The sequence below is a fragment of the Symphalangus syndactylus genome, chromosome 18, assembly GCF_028878055.3.
Source record: "Symphalangus syndactylus isolate Jambi chromosome 18, NHGRI_mSymSyn1-v2.1_pri, whole genome shotgun sequence".
In the NCBI taxonomy this organism is placed as follows: domain Eukaryota; kingdom Metazoa; phylum Chordata; class Mammalia; order Primates; family Hylobatidae; genus Symphalangus; species Symphalangus syndactylus.
Genome location: NC_072440.2, coordinates 68,414,519 through 68,434,834, shown reverse-complemented (window position 1 = coordinate 68,434,834; position 20,316 = coordinate 68,414,519). Strand labels below are relative to the sequence as shown.

The 20,316-nt window shown below is 37.8% G+C and overlaps 1 protein-coding gene and 1 pseudogene across 14 annotated transcripts in view; one reads left to right on the top strand and one right to left on the bottom strand.

The window, feature by feature from the left end:
• Positions 1–20,316, top strand: part of HORMAD2 (HORMA domain containing 2) — a 96,383-nt gene that overhangs the window by 10,812 nt on the left and 65,255 nt on the right. For 10 of the 14 annotated variants that reach the window (XR_010117173.1, XR_010117174.1, XM_055254106.2 and 7 more), the window contains 4 exons: positions 2,187–2,274; positions 7,142–7,283; positions 11,781–11,844; positions 12,734–12,770. Coding sequence is in view for 11 of the 14 variants with exons in the window: in XM_055254106.2 (XP_055110081.1) it covers positions 2,224–2,274; positions 7,142–7,283; positions 11,781–11,844; positions 12,734–12,770 (294 nt within the window). In the remaining 3 variants the exon portion in view is untranslated. The remainder of the gene's footprint in view (positions 1–2,186; positions 2,275–7,141; positions 7,284–11,780; positions 11,845–12,733; positions 12,771–20,316) is intronic. The other 4 variants (XM_063623648.1, XM_055254109.2, XM_063623649.1 and 1 more) reach the window with 3 other exon arrangements.
• On the bottom strand, positions 13,425–13,765 carry LOC129468498 (large ribosomal subunit protein eL36-like; annotated as a pseudogene).

Below are 20,316 nucleotides of genomic sequence, written 5' to 3'. Positions count from 1 at the left end.
GATAAATACCCAATAGTAGGATTGCTGGATTATATGGTATTTCTATTTTAAGATTTTTGAGGACCTTCCATACTGTTTTCCATAATGCTTGTACTAATTTACGTTCCTACCAACAGTGTATAAGAATTTTCTTTTCTCTGCATCTTTGCCAGCATTCGTTATTTTTTGTTATTTTATTTTATTTCATTTCATTTTTTGAGACCGAGTCTTGCTCTGTTGCCCAGGCTGGAGTGCAGTGACAAGATCTTGGCTAACTGCAACCCCCGCCTCCTGGGTTCAAGTGATTCTCCTGCCTCAGCCTCTCGAGAAGCTGGGACCACAGGTGCATGCCACCACACCCGGCTGATTTTTTTTTGTATTTTTAGTAAAGACAGGATTTCACCAGACTGGTCTCAAACTCCTGACCTCAGGTGATCCACCCGCCTCGGCCTCCCAAAGTTCTGGGATTACAGGTGTGAGCCACCTCGCCTGGCCATTTTTTGTCCTTTTAATAATAGTCATTCTAACTGTGGGGAGATTATATCTCATTGTGGTTTCAATTTGCATTTCCTTGATGATTAATCATGTTGAGCATTTTTTCATATACTTATTAGCCATTTGTATGCCTTCTTTTGAGAAATGTCTATTCAGATCCTTTGCTTTTTTTTTTTTTTTTTTTTTTTTGGCTTTTGAGTTGCTTGCACTTCTTGTATATTCTGGATATTAATTCTTTCTTGGATGAATAGTTTGCAAATGTTTTCTCCCGTTCTATAGGCTGTCTCTTCACTCTGTTGGTTATTTACTTTGCTGTGTAGAAACTTTTTAGTTTGATATAATCTCATTTGTCTATTTTTGGTTTTGTTACCTGTGCATTTGAAGTCTTACCCATAAAATCTTTACCCAGACCAATGTCATTTAAATCTCATTTAAGTCTTTAACATATTTTGAGTTTATTTTTGTATATGGTGAGAGACAGGGGTCTCTCATTCTTCTGCTGTGGATATCCAGTATCTCTGGAACCATTTTTTGACAAGGGTATCTTTTCCCCAATGTATGTTCTTGGTGCCTTTGTCAAAAATCAGCTGGTTGTAAATAGGCAGATTTATTTCTGGGTTCTCTATTCTGTTCCATTGGTCTCTGTATCTCTTTTTATACCAGTGCCATGCTGTTTTGGTTACTATAGCTTTGTAGTATATTTTAAAGCCAGGTAATGTGATGCCTCCAACTTTGTTCTTTTTGCTCAGAATTACTTTAGCTATTCAGAGTCTTTTGTGGTTCCATAGGAATTTTAGGATTTTTTTTCCATTTCTATGAAGAATGTAATTGGTATTTTGACAGAGATTGCATTTGAATCTGTAGATTGTTTTGGGTAATTAATATGATCATTTTAGCAATATTAATTCTTCTAATCAATGAATATGGGATGCCTTTCCATCTTTTTGTGTTCTGTTCAATTTCTTTCATCAGTGTTTTGTAGTTTCATTGTAGCAATCTTTCACTTTCTTAAATTTATTCCTAGCTAATTTTTTTGGTAGGTATTGTAAATGAGATTTCTCTCTTGATTTCTTTTTCAGCTAGTTGGATGAATAACTATTTTAATGGGTATGAAGTATAAACATTAACTTTTGAGTTGAATTTGCAAATAAGTTACAACTGAAGTTAATTCAAGAAATGTTTTTAAGCCTTTGCTATATTGTTACACTCTGAGGGAATAACAAGGATTAATAATATATATTGAGTCTCTAGGTGATTTACAATGTATTTTCTCCTCCAATATATTTGTGAACAAATAAATAACCTTATAATTTTCATTGAGTGGGTGGAAAAATTCATCCAGAGACCTTATGCCAAAATTATAGATAAAAATGTGTGTTAAACTTACTTCCCAATGAGTATGGTCAAATTTTAATTATATCGTTCTCCTTTGGAAAATTAACAATAGGTACTTTTTTCAACTCAAATTCATTTTATTGTTTAGATAAGGCCTGATAGAATTATCTTAGCATTCATTCTTCCTTTGCTCTTCAAAATGTAGCTTGGGAAATTTCTCTCTAAACTGAACAATCTGGAAAACAGTTTATACCTAACTGTCTTTGATTTTAATTTTTTGTTTGCTTTTAGACTTTTTCAGTTTCATTTTTGGGCGGAGTAAGAGAGGAAGCATTATATTTGGTAAGGTCTCTAATTAATTAATTATTTTTTAATAGGTTGGACTTGTTGAAATAATCCTGATACATTCCTACAATGGCCACTGCTCAGCTTTCTCACTGCATCACAATACACAAGGCATCTAAGGTATTTGTTAAGAATTAAAAGAAAATCAATGACCATTTAGTGAGTTAGTTCAGAATTATGATTTTAATCTTGTGTGTGTGTGTTTTTAAGCAGCAGTTTTATCAGTTAATTGGCACATAATATTCTGGGAGAGTATGTGTACATTTTAACTGCCTAATAGACCAAGGACCAGAAAATTAAAATAAATTTCTACAAAGTTATTTACTGGGTGCTTGTTTCATGTTTATACAATATATTTAGATCTTCTAGAGTAAAAGAAATCAGAAACAAAAAGATGTTTAAAGAGAATAGTTCTTGGTTAGACATTCGCTTCCTAAAGTGTTAGGAAACTTGTGTTGCACACCATGGTGTAATTATAAGAACAGAAGGGGAGATCACTGAGAGAAACTTGGATGCTAGGAGGTCTATGGGAGCATCCCAGGGCCAGGCATATAGTTTAGTTTGTCCCATGACATTCATTAATGCATCATTTGTTTATTCATTGAGACTCAATATTATGTAATATAATATTCATTATACTGTGTAATTCACTGATAAAATACAAAAATATGATCTTCATCTTCCAAAAGTTTATAATCTGGTTAGGAGTTAAGTCAATATACAAAATGATATATGATTTATATATATGTAAAAAAGAGTGAGACGATGCAAATTATAGGAATTTATTTAGAGATTTCATGTGGACTGGAATGGTTTGTATATTCCTCATGAAAAAGATAAGACTGAAGGTGGACAGACCTTGAATGATGAAGATAATTTGCATAGAGGGGAGAGAATTCCCTGAGGAAAACCTAGCATAAGACTTGGCTCAGAATAAGAGATAAGATGGGCTGATTACAAAATTGGCTGACTGGTTTTGGGCTGCCTTGCAGTGAAATGCATGGTAAAAGGATTGCACTGTCTTTTCCTATGCCATTTCTCTCTTTTTCTGGGGATCCAGGATCTAGTATAAAAATGAGACCCTTAATTTTGGGGATCTGTTTACACCTTCCAGCTGTGCCTGTTTATTAGGCCCTAGAAACTACATGCTTTCCTGGGCCTTTTCTTCCAAGGGCTCCACCCTGAAGCCAGTAATCCAATTAAGAAACTTAAAAACTGGCAAACAAAAAATCTTACAACTACTGGATCTTCTTCTGTCTGCGTATTTATGTGTGTTGCATGTATAGTGTTGACATAAAAGAGTGTTAATTAATTGGCTTAAAGAAAAATAAGCACTTAAATCAAATATTTTGTCAGAAAAATTAAAACTTTAGTGCCTTTTAGTTTATATGACTGTAATAATCTTTGGAAAATAAAGATTATTGGTAAAATAAAAATATCTTCAAAATTTAGATATTTGATCCAGGTCAGATATTAGGTTTGCTAAAGGCTTTAATGTCATAAACTGCTTTTTTGACTTTTAAAAATTGTTCAGCTTACCTGCTTTGGAGCCATTAGAGTCTAGGTAAAGCCTAGGGACATGTGGAGTTAGCCATGTCCCCTGGCTATGCTGGGAAAAGTCAGACTTTATCTGCACTCTGCCTTCAAAGATTATATTAACTGGTAATAAGTATTATCTTTGTAGTATGAATTAAGAGTGATACAGAATGTAAGCCACATGAGGGAGAGGATTTTTATATGTTTTGCTCACTACTATGTCTCAGAACCTAAAACAGTAACTAGAATGTAATAAGATTAAATGCATATTTGGGTTAAGATTTTCATACTTTGGAAATGGGAAAAAGAGCATGCCTGGCTGAAGGAACTGCATAAGACAACATTTTCCAAACTTATTTGACCAGCAAACACTTAACATTTTTACTGAGAGTATATATTCATATAATGCATGGGTATACAACTAAATGAATTTTTGCAAACTTAACACATTGTTGTAAGCCAGAAGCCAGATCAGAAACCAGAACACTACCAGCACTCCCTCTCTTGCTGTCTTCTAGTTATTATTACCTCTCCCCACCAAGAGAAACCACCATCTTGACATCTAACAGCATAGATTAGTTTCACCTGCTATTGTACTTTATATAAATGAAATCATACACTAATACTCATTTGTATCTGGTTTCTTTTGCTCAGCATTGTGTGTGAGAGTCATCCATATTACTCAGTATAGTTATAGATCATTCATTCTCATTGCTATATAGTATTCCATTGGGGGCATATACCACAGTTTTATTCATTCTACTGTTGATGAGCATTTGGGTGGTTTCCAGCATGGGTCTATTGCAAATAACGCTTTTCTGAATACTCTAATACATGTCCTATAGTGAACATATAAGCATATGTGTTGGATGTATACCTATGAGCAAAATATGGGTCATAGGATATGTGTATATTTAGCTTTATTATATACTGCCAAACACTTTTCCAAAGCGGTTGTACCCATTTACACTCCCACAACCAGTGTTTAGGAGTTTTTATTATTCTACATCCTTTTTAAAACTTTTAGCTGTTTTGATGGATGTGTAGTATTCTCTCACTGTGATTTTTTTTTTTTTTTTTTTTGACAGTCTCACTCTGTCACCCAGGCTGGAGTGGTGCAACCTTGGCTCACTGTGATCTCCGCCTCCTGGGTTCAAGTGTTTCTCCTGCCTCAGCCTCCCAAGTAGCTGGGATTACAGGTGCCTTCTACCACACCTGGCTAATTTTTGTATTTTTAGTAGAGACAGGGGTTTCACCATGTTGGCCAGGCTGGTCTTGAACTCCTGACCTCAAGTGATCTGCCCACCCCAGCCTCCCAAAGTGCTGGGATTGCAGGTGTGAGCCACCACCCCTGGCCTCCTTGTGATTTTAATGCTCACTTCCCTGATAAAGTTTAAACACTTTTTCATTTGTTTATTGGTCATTTGGGTATGCTCTTTTATTAAGTGTCTATTTTCACACAAGTAGACACTTTTCTATTTGATTGTCTTTCTTAAAGAATTTTAGGAGTTCTTTATACATTCTGGATATGAGTCCTTTGTAAGACCTATGCTCTTAATAGTATATTAATGAACGAAGTTCTAAAGTTTAATATTGTTTAATTTGTTAATATTTAGAAAATACTTTAAAATTATAATGTATTGACACAATACCGGCTGGAATTCATGAAACATATTTTGTGCTTGGCTTAAAGAAAACAGCAAAAAGCAGCCTCACAGAATAATTATGACAAACAGATCAAATTTTTATTTTTATGTTAATACATAAACACGGTAAACATTGTGTATACAATAAACATAGTATGTCAAACATATGTTGAAATGATAATTTGAGATACCGGCACAACCTATCCATCAGCAAATATTCTATATGCAAGATGACTCTTGGTAGACACTCCTTACATACTGAAGCAAAAGTCACAAATTCATATATCAGTCGCTCTCTTATCACACTCCTTTTATGGCACACTATTTCTTAAGGAAGACTAATCACTTAAGAACAATGATTTAAGTTTGTTTACTATGTTGTATGTATACACACACATAAAATTTAGCAGGAAGCTATTCCTAGTATTGATACTTTTTATAGAACACTATGTGACATCCTACAGAAGCTTTGTGTTCCTCAGAGCTCCGGCTTAAGCAAAGCACAAAAGTATGGAAAAACATGGCAGTAGAATAGTAGCTGAATAGCCACAATTCCACATAGCTAGACAGTAGAGTGCATGGGAGAGAATAAGGGAGTGTGGGCAGGGAGGAAGGGGTGCAAGATGAGGCAGGAGAGCTAAACAAGAATAAGATTTTGACAGTTCTCAAATCCCACTCTAAGGTACTTGAACTCTATCCTGGATGAACACTGGAAGTATCATGATAAGATTTGTATCCTTGAAAATTAATTCTGATGGCAATATGGAAGACAGGTTGAATAAAAGAATTGTTAGCAAAGAGATAAGGGGCTACTGCAGTAATCAAGGAGAGAATTGAGTATGTCCTCAGTCAAGCCAGTGGCAGTGAGAAGGGAAAGAAGAAAATAGATTTGAGAACTCTTTTAGAGAGAATTAATAGAATTTAGTGGGGTATGAGGGAGAGAGAAGACAAAGATGAAGCTGCTTCTAGCCTGGATGACTGGAGTAGTTCTGATTCACTAGTCTGAGAAAGAGACTTGGGATCAGGTTTTAGCCAGGGGTGGCAGAGATAAACTGAGTTTAAGGGATCTACAAAGTGGTTTAGGTGCAGATGTTCAGGAAATAAAAATATAGAACTGGGACTCAGAACAGAAATAGGGACCTGAATTCCTTTCTGTATAGGCTGTAGCTGAAGCTATGAAACTTGATGAGATTATTCAAGAAGACAGCTATAAAAGAGAAAAAGCCTGAAGACAGAATCCTGGGGGATAACCAACAGTTAAAGAGCAGAACAACTGGAAAAAGTAAGAGACTCAGAGAGATATGTAGGGATAGGTGAAAAAACAAAATAGTGTTATGGCACCTTGAAGAGGAAAAGAGAGTATGTGGGTAACAGTGTCAGATAATATAAAGAAGTTACATATTATGAGGAATGAGAAGAGGTCAACTATAGGATTGTACTTGGTGACTTTGGAGAGAATAGTGTAGAAAGGAAAGGAGGAAAATCCAGATTGCAGTGGGGTCCGAGGAGTGTATGAGAGGGAAGAAGATTATATAATCATAGTAAAACTCCAGTTTCATGGATCATTGTGAAATAAATTGTTTTAGTCTTGAATTACTTGGGTAATTGTTTCTGCCTTTCTGCTCTGCCTTGCCTATGAAGATCTAATTTAATGTAATATGCAAAGCACTGTTTCTTTTTGATTACCTTCAAAGATATCAAATTTGAAGTCCTGAGAAATCTTTTCATCATATCTGTGGTAATGATGTGCTAAACTGAATGTATTAAAGAATACTAATCTTTTTTCACCTCCATTGTTTTTCCAGGAAACAGTTTTCCCATCCCAAATCACTAATGAGCATGAGTCACTGAAAATGGTGAAGAAACTTTTTGCTACTTCCATCTCATGTATAACATACCTAAGGGGTCTGTTTCCAGAGAGCTCTTACGGAGAACGCCATTTGGATGGTAAAGTTAAACTAACTAGTCTCTTTGGCTGTTGTAGCCCCTTTCTCTATTTAGCAGGCATAAACCTTTCACTTCTCACAAAGTGTGCTAATTCCAACTTAAGGGCCTGTTCTTCAAGACCAATTTGTTAATCCATTTTCCATTTTAATTTTACTGTGTATAGTGATTTTACTTATAGGAATTACTAGTTCCTAGCTAGATGCCAGGTGACAGATGGAGGAAAAGATAAATCTGTTTGGACAAGTCCAGTATAAAAGCAACAGCTAGATCAAAATCTATTTGAATGCTGTAGATTTGCACTATTTTGTGCCTCAATTGAATTTATTCTTTAAGGTACACTTTGGCATTGAGGAAGTTCAAAGGAACCAGGTGAAAAACTTTTCTTCCTGTTAACATCTATAAAAATACTGGGAAAAAATAAACCCAAATTCACTTGTTGAGTAACATGGATAGTAAGATAATTATTATTCTAAACAGTTCTGGCTTTTTTCTCAATTGCCAGGTCTTCCATTTTCATTCCTTTTGTTTCAGTGCTCTTAAACTTATCATCTCATTGCCTTATATTACAAGCTGCTTCTGGCCCCTTTTCTTCTCTTATTATAAAAACAAGTACCACCCAGGCATGGTGGCTCATGCCTGTAATCCCAACACTTTGGGAGGCTGAGGCGGGTGGATCACCTGAGGTCAGGAGTTCAAGACAAGCCTGGCCAACATGGTGAAACACTGTCTCTACTAAAAATACAAAAACTAGTTGGGCATTATGCTGGGCGCCTGTAATCCCAGCTACTTGGGAGGCTGAGGCAGGAGAATCACTTGAACCCAGGAGACAGACATTGCAATGAGCCAAGATCGTGCCATTGCACTCCAGCCTGGGTGACAAGAGCAAAACTTCATCTCGAAAAAACAAAAAACATAAAACAAAAAAACAAAAAACAAAAAACCCAAGTACCTAGGACTCAACAAGTTTTCAAAATCTTATTTGTTTAAAAAGCTGGATTGCATATCATGAAAATGGCCATACTGCCCAAAGTAAATTATAGATTCAATATAGATTCAGTGTTACTCCCATTAAGCTAGCATTGACTTTCTTCACAGAATTAGAAAAAACTACTTTAAATTTCATGTGGAACCAAAAAGGAGCCCATATAGCCAAGACAATCCTAAGCAAAAAGAACAAAGCTGGAGGCATCATGCTACCTGACTTCAAACTATGCTACAAGGCTACAGTAACCAAAACAGCATGGTACTGCTACCAAAATAGATATATAGACCAATGGAATATAACAGAGGCCTCAGAAATAACACTACACATCTACAACCATCCGATCTTTGACAAACCTGACAAAAACAAGCATTGAGGAAAGGATTCCCTATTTAATAAATGGTGCTGGGAAAACTGGCTAGCCATATGCAGAAAACTGAAACTGGACCCTTTCCTTACACCTTATACAAAAATTAATTCAAGATGGATTAAAGACTTAAATGTAATACCTAAAACCATAAAAACCCTAGAAGAAAACCTAGGCAGTACCATTCAGGACATAGGCATGGGCAAAGACTTCATGACTAAAGCACCAAAAGCAATTGCAACAAAAGCCAAAATAAACAAATGGGATCTAATTAAACTAAAGAGCTTCTGCACAGCAAAAGAAATTGTCATCAGAGTGAACAGGAAACATACAGAATGGGAGAAAATGTTTGCAATCTATCCATCTGACAAAGGTTTAATATCCAGAATCTACAAGGAACTTAAAACAAATTTACAAGAAAAAAAATGACCCCATCAAAAAGTGGGCAAAGGATATGAATAGACACTTCTCAAAAGAAGACATTTATACAGCCAACAAACATATGAAAAAAAGCTCATCATCACTGGTCGTTAGAGAAATGCAAATCAAAACCACAACGAGATACCATCTCATGCCAGTTAGAACGGAAATCACTAAAAAGTCAGGAAACAACAGATGCTGGAGAGAATGTAGATAAATAGGAATGCTTTTACACTGTTGCTGGGAGTGTAAATTAGTTCAACCATTGTGAAAGACAATGTGGCAATGCCTCAAGGATATAGAACCAGAAATACCATTTGACCAAACAATCCCATTACTGGGTATATACCCAAAGGATTATAAATCATTCTATTATAAAGACACATGCACACATATGTTTATTGCAGCACTATTTACAATAGCAAAGACTTGGAACCAACCCAAATGCCCATCAATGGTAGACTGGACAAAGAAAATGTGGCACATATACATCATGGAAAACTATGTAGCCATGAAAAAGAATTAGTTCATGTCCTTTGCAGGAACATGGATGACTCTGGAAACCATCATTCTCAGCAAAGTACTACAGGAACAGAAAACCAAACACTGCATGTTCTCACTCATAAGTGGGAGTTGAACAATGAGAACACATGGAAACAGGAAGGGGAACATCACACACTGGAGCCTGTTGGGGGGTGGCGGGCAAGGGAAGGAATAGCATTAGGACAAATACCTAATGCATGTGGGGCTTAAAACCTAGACGACGGGTTGATGGGTGCAGCAAACCACAATGGCACATGAACAAACCTGCACGTTCTGCACATGTATTCCAGAACTTAAAGTATTAAAAAAAAAAAAAAAGCTGGATTGTGAATCTTGTTGACTTGTCACTAAAATAGGAACTGTCATTTGGAAAATAAATATAGAGAGCTACAAGTTACCTTGTAAGATGTTATTTTTTAAAATCTAATTTTAAATTTCTTACATCTGTATTTAATGATATACCTTGGCCTCATTTCAGTCTAATTCTCTTGGTTGGGCATGGTGGCTCATGCTTGTAATCCAAAATGTAACCATAACACTTTGAAAGGCAAGGTGGGCAGATTGCTTGAGCCTAGGAGTCCAAGACCAGCCTGACCAACACGGTGAAACCCCGTCTCTATAAAAAAATACAGAAAATTATCTGGCCATAGTGGTGAGTGCCTGTATTTCCAGCTACTCTGGAGGCTGAGGTGGGAGGATCATCTGAGCCTGGGGGTTTAAGGCTACAGTGAGCTGTGATTGCACCACTGAATTCCAGCCTGGGTGATACAGTGAGACTCTGTCTCAAAAAAAATTATCTTAAGCAATGTAAGAGCATCAATAAAATGCATGTGTGCTATAAGCACATAAACATGATATTTGCAATCATGACAACCTCATTTGTATTATGACATCTTTTGGTCTATGAGATACAAACTTGTAATAGTGAATGTGTTTATATCTAACATATATTTGCAGTTTCCCCTCTTGTCTAGAACATATAATTGAGAAAGACATATTTTTGATAATAAGCACATATTGTGTGTCAGTCACTACCCTAGGCAACGGCAGTGATACCATTCCCTATAGCTTTATTTTTTGTGACAGTTATTGTGGGAGTTATATGTCTCCTTTTCAATGTTTGTTCTTAAAGTAATATACATCATAAAAATGCTTAATACTCCTGTGTCACTCTCTTGTAATTTCTGAATGTTTTATCAACATGAGATAATTTTCATATCCCTCAATAGAGATACAGGTAACATCAATTTTAGTATAGGAAAACAATATGAAAATGTGAAGTTGCTTATGCAAAATCACACATAAATCAGTGATTGATCTTGGACTACTTTAAACCAAAACTCTATTTATTTATTTTGAGACAGAGTCTCATTTCATTGTCCGGGCTGGAGTGTGGCGGCATGATCATTACAGGATTACAGCTTCAACCTTCCAGGCTCAAGTGATCCTCCTGCCTCAGCTTCCTGGGTAGTTGGGACTATAGGCATGTGCCACTATGCCCAGATAATTTTTTTAATTATCTTTTTTAGAGGTGAGGTTTCACTAGGTTGCCCAGGCTGGTTTTGACGTCCTGGGCTCAAGCAATCCTCCTGCCTCAGCCTCCCAAAGTGCTGGGATTGCAGGTGTGAGCCACTGCGCCCGGCCTAAACCCAAACTCTTAATATGATATTCCTATTCTTTTTAAGTATAAAAAGGTAGTTAGATTTCAGATAAAATAAATATTTGAGAATAATCCATGTGAAATTTTTTATTCCTTTTCATTGAGAGGGAGAGAAATAACAGGGAAATGACTGAGATTGAGGTATATATTTTAAGGAGAGAAATAACAGGGAAATGACTGAGATTGAGGTGTATATTTTAAGTTGGTCAATGGAGATAGTCTCAATACTACCTCATAATTACTTAGAATTCTACAGAGGCAAAGAAGGGACACAAATTGATTTTGGAGCCAACTCAGCTGTGCTACATTGTAGAAGGGGGAAACTCCTAACTGTAATCGAAATTGAGACTAAGCTACTTCTTAACATAGGATTTATTTTTAAAGTAGATGTTTAGAGATCCAAAATGTTTTTATAAGCTATAAAACTAAATAAAATAGTTAAAGGAAATACCCTTTTTAGCATGGACAATTTCAGTACAGCAGTCATTTAGTAGATAAAAATAGACTGTGTTTCTGTTTTTGTAGACCTCAGTTTAAAAATCCTCCGAGAAGATAAAAAATGTCCTGGGTCACTGCATATTATCAGATGGTAAGTAATAGAAATTCTATAAAAGTTGAACAACATTATTTTTATCATGGCTGAAATTACCCATAAGGCTTCATTTAGTAAGACCATTTTTAAAAAAACCATTTCTTTCTTCTTTCCTACTTTCCCTCTTTCTTTTTCTTTTTCTTTTTTTGATTTTTTTTTTTTTTTTTGAGATGGAGTCTTGCTCTGTCACCCAGGCTGGAGTGCAGTGGCACGATCTCAGCTCACTGCAACCTCTGCCTCCCAGGTTCAAGCGATTTTCCTGCCTCAGCCTCCCGGATAGCTGGGCCTACAGGTGCACGCCACCATGCTCAGCTAATTTTTGTATTTTTAGTAGAGACAGGGTTTCACCATGTTGGCCAGGGTGGTCTTGATCTCTTGACCTCATGATCCGACCACTTTGGCCTCCCAAAGTGCTGGGACTACAGGCGTGAGCCACTGCCCTGGCCTACTTTCCCTCTTTCTTTTTAAAAATAATTTTCTAGGAATTTGTAAGAATTATTCAATATAATTTTAAGACACTGATTTAGCTTTGTTTTGAAAGAAAGTTGACTTGTATAAAAATAAAAACTGTGATAAAATATTAAATATATACACCTACTATGTACCCACAGAAATTTTAAAAATTGATAATTCATCATATGTATGTCAGTGTACTAAACATGGGATCCAAAAAAATTTGGTTCACTACCACAAAATTGCTATTACTTATAAAGTTCTATCAACATATTAAAAGTTGCTGGAAGTTTAAAAAAAGATTAAATGAGAAAGGTAAGATGGTTATCAACTTAATGTACATCAAAGCAAAAAGTGCAAATGAATTCTGTACTTGGAATTTTTTTGACTTTGCATGTGGTCCAATTGACATCAAACATTTATTTCTTGACAGGATTCAAGGTTGTTTTGATGCTTTGGAAAAGAGATACGTAAGAATGTTTTTAAACTTACACTGGAACCAAAGGCTTGTCTTTTATTCTTAAAAAAAGAAATTAGACATTTATTTTGTTTTTGTGTTCAACAGTATAAGTGTCTACGTTTGCATCCATAAACAAATTTCTTGTTATCTTATGTCTTTATTGTCCTGTTGTTGTCTCCTTTGCATCAATTAGAAAGAAAACTCATTTTTCTCTTTTGCATACCCATATTTTTTGACCACAGAGTTTCCTCTGAAGTCACTGGAAGAGATCCACAGGATGTGGGACAGGAGAGACAAGAATCTGGCATTTAGTGCATTGAACATATTTAGAATAGCGGTGATTCAATTTGCAGATATGAAAGGAAAAAATGGACTTGAATAATTGGTTTTTATTCTTAGTTATTTTGGTAACTATATTTGGTTCATAAGTATAATCTATTCCCTTACAATAGCTAGTATTGTACCTCAAATTTAAAAAAAAATACAGCTTAAATTTTAAGTGCATCTGATCTTTCATGCTGCCCAAGACAGCTATGAAGGGTGTACAAAATGGAGGCTCTAGTCCTAGTTGAAGAGACAAGATGTATATAAATGAAATTTCTCTTTTTCTTTTTTTTTCTGTGAAGCTTTTATTATGAGCAGAGGGCAGGGCAAGGCAGGGGGCTCAGTCATTGGCAGCGGCTTTCCTCATGGTGGCCAGGACATTGCGCAGCTCCTCCTACTTTCTCTTGGTGCGGATGTGTGTTCCCACCTCTTTCTTGATGAACTTGAAGGCCCATTTGTCCTTGGAGACCTTGAGCTACTCCATGGGATGCCCATACGGGGTGAAGCCACACACCTCTCGGATCATATCCCGCATGAACTTGGTGTGTTTGGTCAGGCACCTGCGATGGCAGCTGGGCCTGGGCTTGCTCACATTCTTGGTCACCTTGTGGCCCTTGTTGAGGCCCATGGCTGTAGGATAAAGCAGAGCCATGGCTGCTGCTCTCCAGTGACAGCCAAGGCCTATAAGTATTTGAAATTTCCGCCACTGCTTTTCCCCATTTTCTCCATCTATGTCTTCTTTTTACTCAATTCCTGTTCCTTTAAGAAATCTTGAGGTCAGGAAGGCTTACACTGGATTATTTAGCACATTCATACATTTCTATTTCCACTGCACATTTGTTACTTATGATTTATTCAACACTGACCAAAGGGACCTAGGGATACAAAGATAAAACAGAAGTGGGAAAGAGCTTATAGACCATGGCAGAAGATAAGTGAATTCATATGCAGGGCTGATGATCAGCTGTTACATACTGACTCAGCTGTATCTGCTCTTAAAATATTGAAATATTTCTGTATTGAATGGTAAATAGCTACTTTTCCGAGACCTCATGTAGCTCCCCATCAATATCCTCCCCATCACCTCACAGTGTCTCTTTTGGGATCTCTCCAGAACACTCCAAAATCCAGTAACCAAAGGGTTAATATCTAGTCCAGGGGTTGCTTCCAGGAGCCCAGCTCTAGAGCCAAATTGGCATCCTTTCTGATTGGCCAGTATCTATGTCACATTGGGCTTTACATGTTTATTTATTAATTTTTTTGTGAGTGTGTGGCAGAGTCTTACTCTGTCGCCCAGGCTGGAGTGCAGTGGCGCGAACTTGGCTCACTGCAACTTCCACCTCCCAGGTTCAAGTGATGCTCCTGCCTCAGCTTCCTAAGTAGCTGAGATTACACACATGCACCACCACACTCGGCTAATTTTTGTATTATTACAAAAATTGGGGTTTCACCATGTTGGCCAGGCTTCTCTCGAACTCCTGACCTCAAGTGATCTGCCCAACTCAGCCTCCCAACGTGCTGGGATTACAGGCATGAACCACTGCACCCAGACTATATATATATTTTTTATATCAACTTGATATTTTTATGTAAAAATATCAGAGATATTTTGATCACCCCTATAATGCTCATTAGAAAGTGATGCATGCCAAAAGAAAGATAATGATCATATGCAATGGGAAGTATGGGAAAGGAGCCACTATACCCTGTGAGAAACATGAGATAAATCTTTTGAGAGAAAATAGCTTTTGAGCTTTGGAGGCCCTGAATATTTGGACAGATTGAGAGGGGGAGAAGGCCATCACTGTTATACTGAACAGTGCTCATTCATTCCCCTTCATCTATTGATTTAGCAGCATTTTCTGACTGTTCCTCATTGAGGGGCAGTACAACATAGTTAGAAGTTCAAGTTTTGGAGTCAGATGGTCTGAAGAATCCCAGTTCTGTCACTTAACACCTGTGTGACCTTTAGCAAGTAACCTACCTTTTGGTACCATAGTTTCTTTGCATATAAGATGGGGATAATAATAGAATCCACTTGTTAAGGTTATTTGATAATTAAATGAGTTAATAATCCAAAGCAGTGGTTCTCAAACTTTAGCTTGCATCAGAATCACCTGGAGGACTTGTTAAAACACAGGTTGTCAAGCCTCACCTCAAAATTTCTGATGTACGAATTTGCATTTCAGACAAATTACAAGTGATGCTCTTGACTGCTGGTCTAGGGACCATAATTTGAAAAACCACTGATCTAAAATGTTTAGAACAATGCCTGGCACATAACAAATACTATGTTTGTGTTAAACATTCATTCTTTATACATTGGCTATTTAATCTGTGCCAGACATTGTGCCTAAGCATTGGATGAGATAGTAATGAGAGTAAAATGTGATTCCACTTCCAGGGAGGTCATAATATAATAGAGTCACTTCTTAAATAAAAAATTATAAGTATTACATGTACTAAAATAGCAGTATAATGTACAAAGAGTATCTAGCTAGTTTGATAAATTTATTTTACTAAATGACTACCTGTATGACTGACTCAGTCAAAATAACTTGTTTTGGAGAGATCAAAAGACAAAATTTTAGATAGATGACTTAGTCTCTTAAGTAAATAGTATTTATATTGTTTTTCAGTTGTTAATCTTTTATAACTTTCCTCAGGTGATCTTGTAGCTGGTACGATATGTTTTAAAAGTAGTTTGAGGCCGAGCACAGTGGCTCACACCTGTAATCCCAGCACTTTGGGAGGCTGAGATGGGTGGATCTCTCGAACCCAGGAGTTTGAGACCAGCCTAGGCAATATGGTGACACCCTGTCTCTGCTACAAATACAAAAAATTAGCTGAGTATGGTGGCTTGTGCCTATAATCCCAGCTACTCGAGAGGCTGAGGCAGGAGAATTGCTTGAACCTAGGAGGCAGAGGTTGCAGTGAGCTGAGATCATGCCACTGCACTCCAGCCTGGGCGACAGAGCGAAACTTCATCTCAAATAAATAAATAAATGAAAATAGTTTGAGTAAAATCAAATTTGAGTATCTAGAGATCTTGAAAGATGTTCCCCTGTAAGAGCATGATTATTTCTAGTTATGAAATTTTGTATTTTTTTTTTTTTTGAGACAGAGTCTCGCTCTATCGCCCAGGCTGTAGTGCAGTGGCGTGATCTCGGCTCACTGCAACCTCTGCCTCCCAAGTTCAAGCGATTCTTCTGCCTCAGCCTCCTGAGTAGCTGGGACTACAGGCATGTGCCACCATGCCTTGCTAATTTTTGTATTTTTAAAGTAGAGATAGGGTGCCGGGCGCGGTGGCTCACGCTTGTAATCCCAGCACTTTGGGAGGCCGAGGCGGGTGGATCACGAGGTCAGGAGATCGAGACCACAGTGAAACCCCGTCTCTACTAAAAATACAAAAAAAATTAGCCGGGCGTGGTGGCGGGCGCCTGTAGTCCCAGGTACTCGGAGAGGCTGAGGCAGGAGAATGGCGTGAACCCGGGAGGCGGAGCTTGCAGTGAGCCGAGATCGGGCCACTGCACTCCAGCCTGGGTGATAGAGCAAGACTCCGTCTCAAAAAAAAAAAAATAAAATAAAGTAGAGATAGGGTTTCAATTTTGGGTGATTTTTATACTTATTTTGTACTTTATATTATGCTTGAATTCTTTAAAATAAGCACATATCAGTGTTGTAGATAATTATTGTAAAAAAAGAGACTATATTGTATATAGCTACCTAGCTTGTTTCCTTATTCCCATTCTCAATTCCTCACCATTCCAGCCCACTGTCCACACTGCATACTTTCAGAAACCCAAGTCTGATCGTGTCATTCTTTTGCCTAAAAAATTTCCACAGCTTTTAAAATAAAGTTCAGAGTCCTTCACATGGTCTGCAAGGCCTGTATGATCCCTATCTTCCTGTCCAAGGCATCATTGTTGTTCCCATGTTCAAGCCACACAAAGAATCTAGAACATGCCAAGCTCCTTTTACCTTTGCATATATTGTTCCTCTTGCCTGGAAACTTCTCTCGCCTGCCGCATACACCTTGCCTGGCTAACTCCAATTTATCTTTCAAGTCTCGGCTTAAATATTTACTTCCCTAGGAAGACCTTCCCTGACACCCTGCTCCCTAGCCTAGATGGTCCCTTTATTTTATGTTCTCATAGCATCCCATGCTGCTTCTTCGTAGCAATGAACACGATGTTAATGATATAGCTATCTTTGCTATTTTTTTGTTGTTTAATGTTGTTCTCACCTGCTAGTCTGAATGTTCCCTGAGATTGGGACCATGTCTATTTTTGAATGAATGCATAAATAAATGAACCAATTAATTAATGTATGAGTTTATATGCAGTAATCAAAATGGCCACACAGTGGCAGTAAAGTTTTAGTACTTTGATATGAAATTATGGTTCTGAAATTTTTTTTTCTTTTCTCTTTCTCTCTTTCCCACCCTCCCTCCTTCTTTCCTTCCTTCCTTCCTTTTCTTCCTTTCTCTCCTTCCTTCCTTCCTTCCTTCCTTCTTTTTTTTTGGAGTCTCTCTCTGTTGCCCAGGCTGGAGTACAGCGGCGTGGTCTTGTCTCACTGCAACCTCTGCCTCCCAGGTTCAAGTGATTCTCCTGCCTCAGCCTCCCGAGTATCTGGGATTACAGGCACCTGCCACTATGCCTGGCTAATTTTTTGTATTTTTAGTAGAGACGGGGTTTCACCATGTCGGCCGTGCTGGTCTCGAACTCCTGACCTTGTGATCCGCCGGACTCAGCCTCCCAAAGTGCTGGGATTACAGACATGAGCCACTGCGCCTGGCCCTCTCTTTCTTTCTTATAGGGTTTCACTCTGTTGCTTAGGCTGGAGTGCATTGGCACAATCATGGCTCACTGCAGCCTCAACTTCAAGGCCTCAAACAATCCTCCTGCCTCAGCCTCCCAAGTAGCTAGGACCACAAGTGTGCACCACTATGCCTAGCTAATTATTTACTTTTTGTAGAGATGGCATCTTACCATATTTCCCAGGCTGGCTTTGAACTCCTGGGTTCAAGTGATCTGCCCACCTTGGGCTCCCAAAGTGCTGGGATTACAGGCAAGAACCACTGTGCCTGGCCTGAAATTTTCTGATTTATATTCTAGTTTTTAAAAACAATTATCATTGGCTTGATTATATTTCTATCTCTATCTATATGTTACTCTTTCAAGCAGAGATAATCTGTTCATAGTAGTTTATATGTAGAGAGGACAAGGACTTTATAGACATATAAGATGTTTTTACTTTAGTAGATTAGTTTCAAATGGGACACTTTTTGAGGTACTTGTTGCATATTTAATTATTTAGTAATAATGAATTATTTTGTATAACTTTTGCCTCCAGAACTAGAATATAACTTTTTGAGGGTAGGGATAGTTACCTTTTTTGTGTCCCTCTCCTCTCTAGCAGAGCCCTGTGTACATAATGGACTCTCACTTGAATGAATGAATAGTTAGCACAGTTGGCCCTCCATGTATCAGAGCATTCTACATCCACAGATTCAACCAACTGGAAAATATTTAGAAAAAATAACAGTACAACAATAAAAATAATAGAAATAAAAATACAGTGTGACAAGTATTTATATAGCATTTACATGGTATTAGGCATTATAAGTAATCTAGAAATGATTTAAAATACAGTTGATCTCTTTACACATTATATACAGGTATCAAAATATCACATGTACCCCCAAAATATGTACAACTATATCAATTAAAAAAATGCTAGTCTTTCAAAGATGGAGAGAAAAAAAGAAAAAATTATAGGAAAGAATCAGTTTTCAGATATCTAGGAAATTCCCCTTTATAATGCAAAAAATTGCTATCAAATTGTGAGCATATACTTTTTTTTTTTTTGAGATGGAATCTCGCTCTGTCGCCCAGGCTGGAGTGCAATGGTGCGATCTCAGCTCACTGCAACCTCTGCCTCTCAGGTTCAAGCAATTCTCCTGTTTCAGCCTCCCAAGTAGCTGGGATTACAGGCACAAGCCGCCATGCCTGGCTAATTTTTTGTATTTTAGTAGAGACAGGGTTTCACCATGTTTCCCAGGCTGGTCCCAAACTCCTGAGCTCAGGCAGTCTACCCACCTTGTCCTCCCAAAGTGCTAGGATTACAGGCGTGAGCCACCGCACCTGGCCTCATATAATATACTTTTAGCATAAAATTAATTTTGACTTTCCCGGAAAAAAGTACAGTCGACCTTTGAACAACACGGGTTTGAGCTTCACAGGTCCACTTATACATGGATTATTTTCAATAAATACAGTTGGCCCTCTGTATCTGTGGCTTCCATATCTGCAACCAAAAGTGGATTGAAAATACAGGATGGGGCCAGGGCAGTGGTTCACGCCTGTAATCCCAGCACTTTGGGAGGCCGAGGCGGGTGGATCACAAGGTCAGGAGATCGAGACCATCCTGGCCAACATGGTGAAACCCCGTCTCTACTAAAAATACAAAAATTAGCTGGGCATGGTGGCACATGCCTGTAATCCCAGCTACTTGGGAGGCTGAGGCAGGAGAATCGCTTGAATCCGGGAGGCGGAGGTTGCAGTGAGCCAAGATCACGCTACTGTACTCTAGCCTGGCGACAGGGCAAGACTCTGTCAAAAAAAAAAAAAAAAAGAAAAAAAGAAAATACTGCAGGCTGGGCACAGTGGCTCATGCCTGTAATTCCAGCACTTTGGGAGGCCAAGATGGGAGGATCACTTGAGGTCAGGAGTTCATGACCAGCCTAGCCAACATGGCAAAACCCCATCTCTACTGAAAATACAAAAATTAGCTGGGCATTGTGGCGGGCACCTGTAATCCCAGCTACTTAGGAGGCTGAAGCAGGGGAATCCCTTGAACCTGGGAGGCAGATGTTGCAGTGAGCTGAGATCATGCCACAACACTCCAACCTGGGTGACAGAGTGAGACTCTGTCTCAAAAAAAAGAGAAAAGAAAATACAGTATCTGCAGATGTGAAACCCAGATATGGAGGGCTGACTTTTCATATACTCCTTGAGGTACTTGAGTACACATGGATTTTGGTATTCATAGGGAGTCCTGGAACTAATTCCTTCTCAGATACTGAGGGATGACTGTATCCTTTTTTTTCTGGCCTTCTGGATATTTTTTTCCTACCCAAATCTTTTGAAACTCTCTGAAATAATATTTTAATTAGTCTATTGAAAAGAATGATAATATAGGTGCAAGTATGTAATAATAATAGCTTTTTT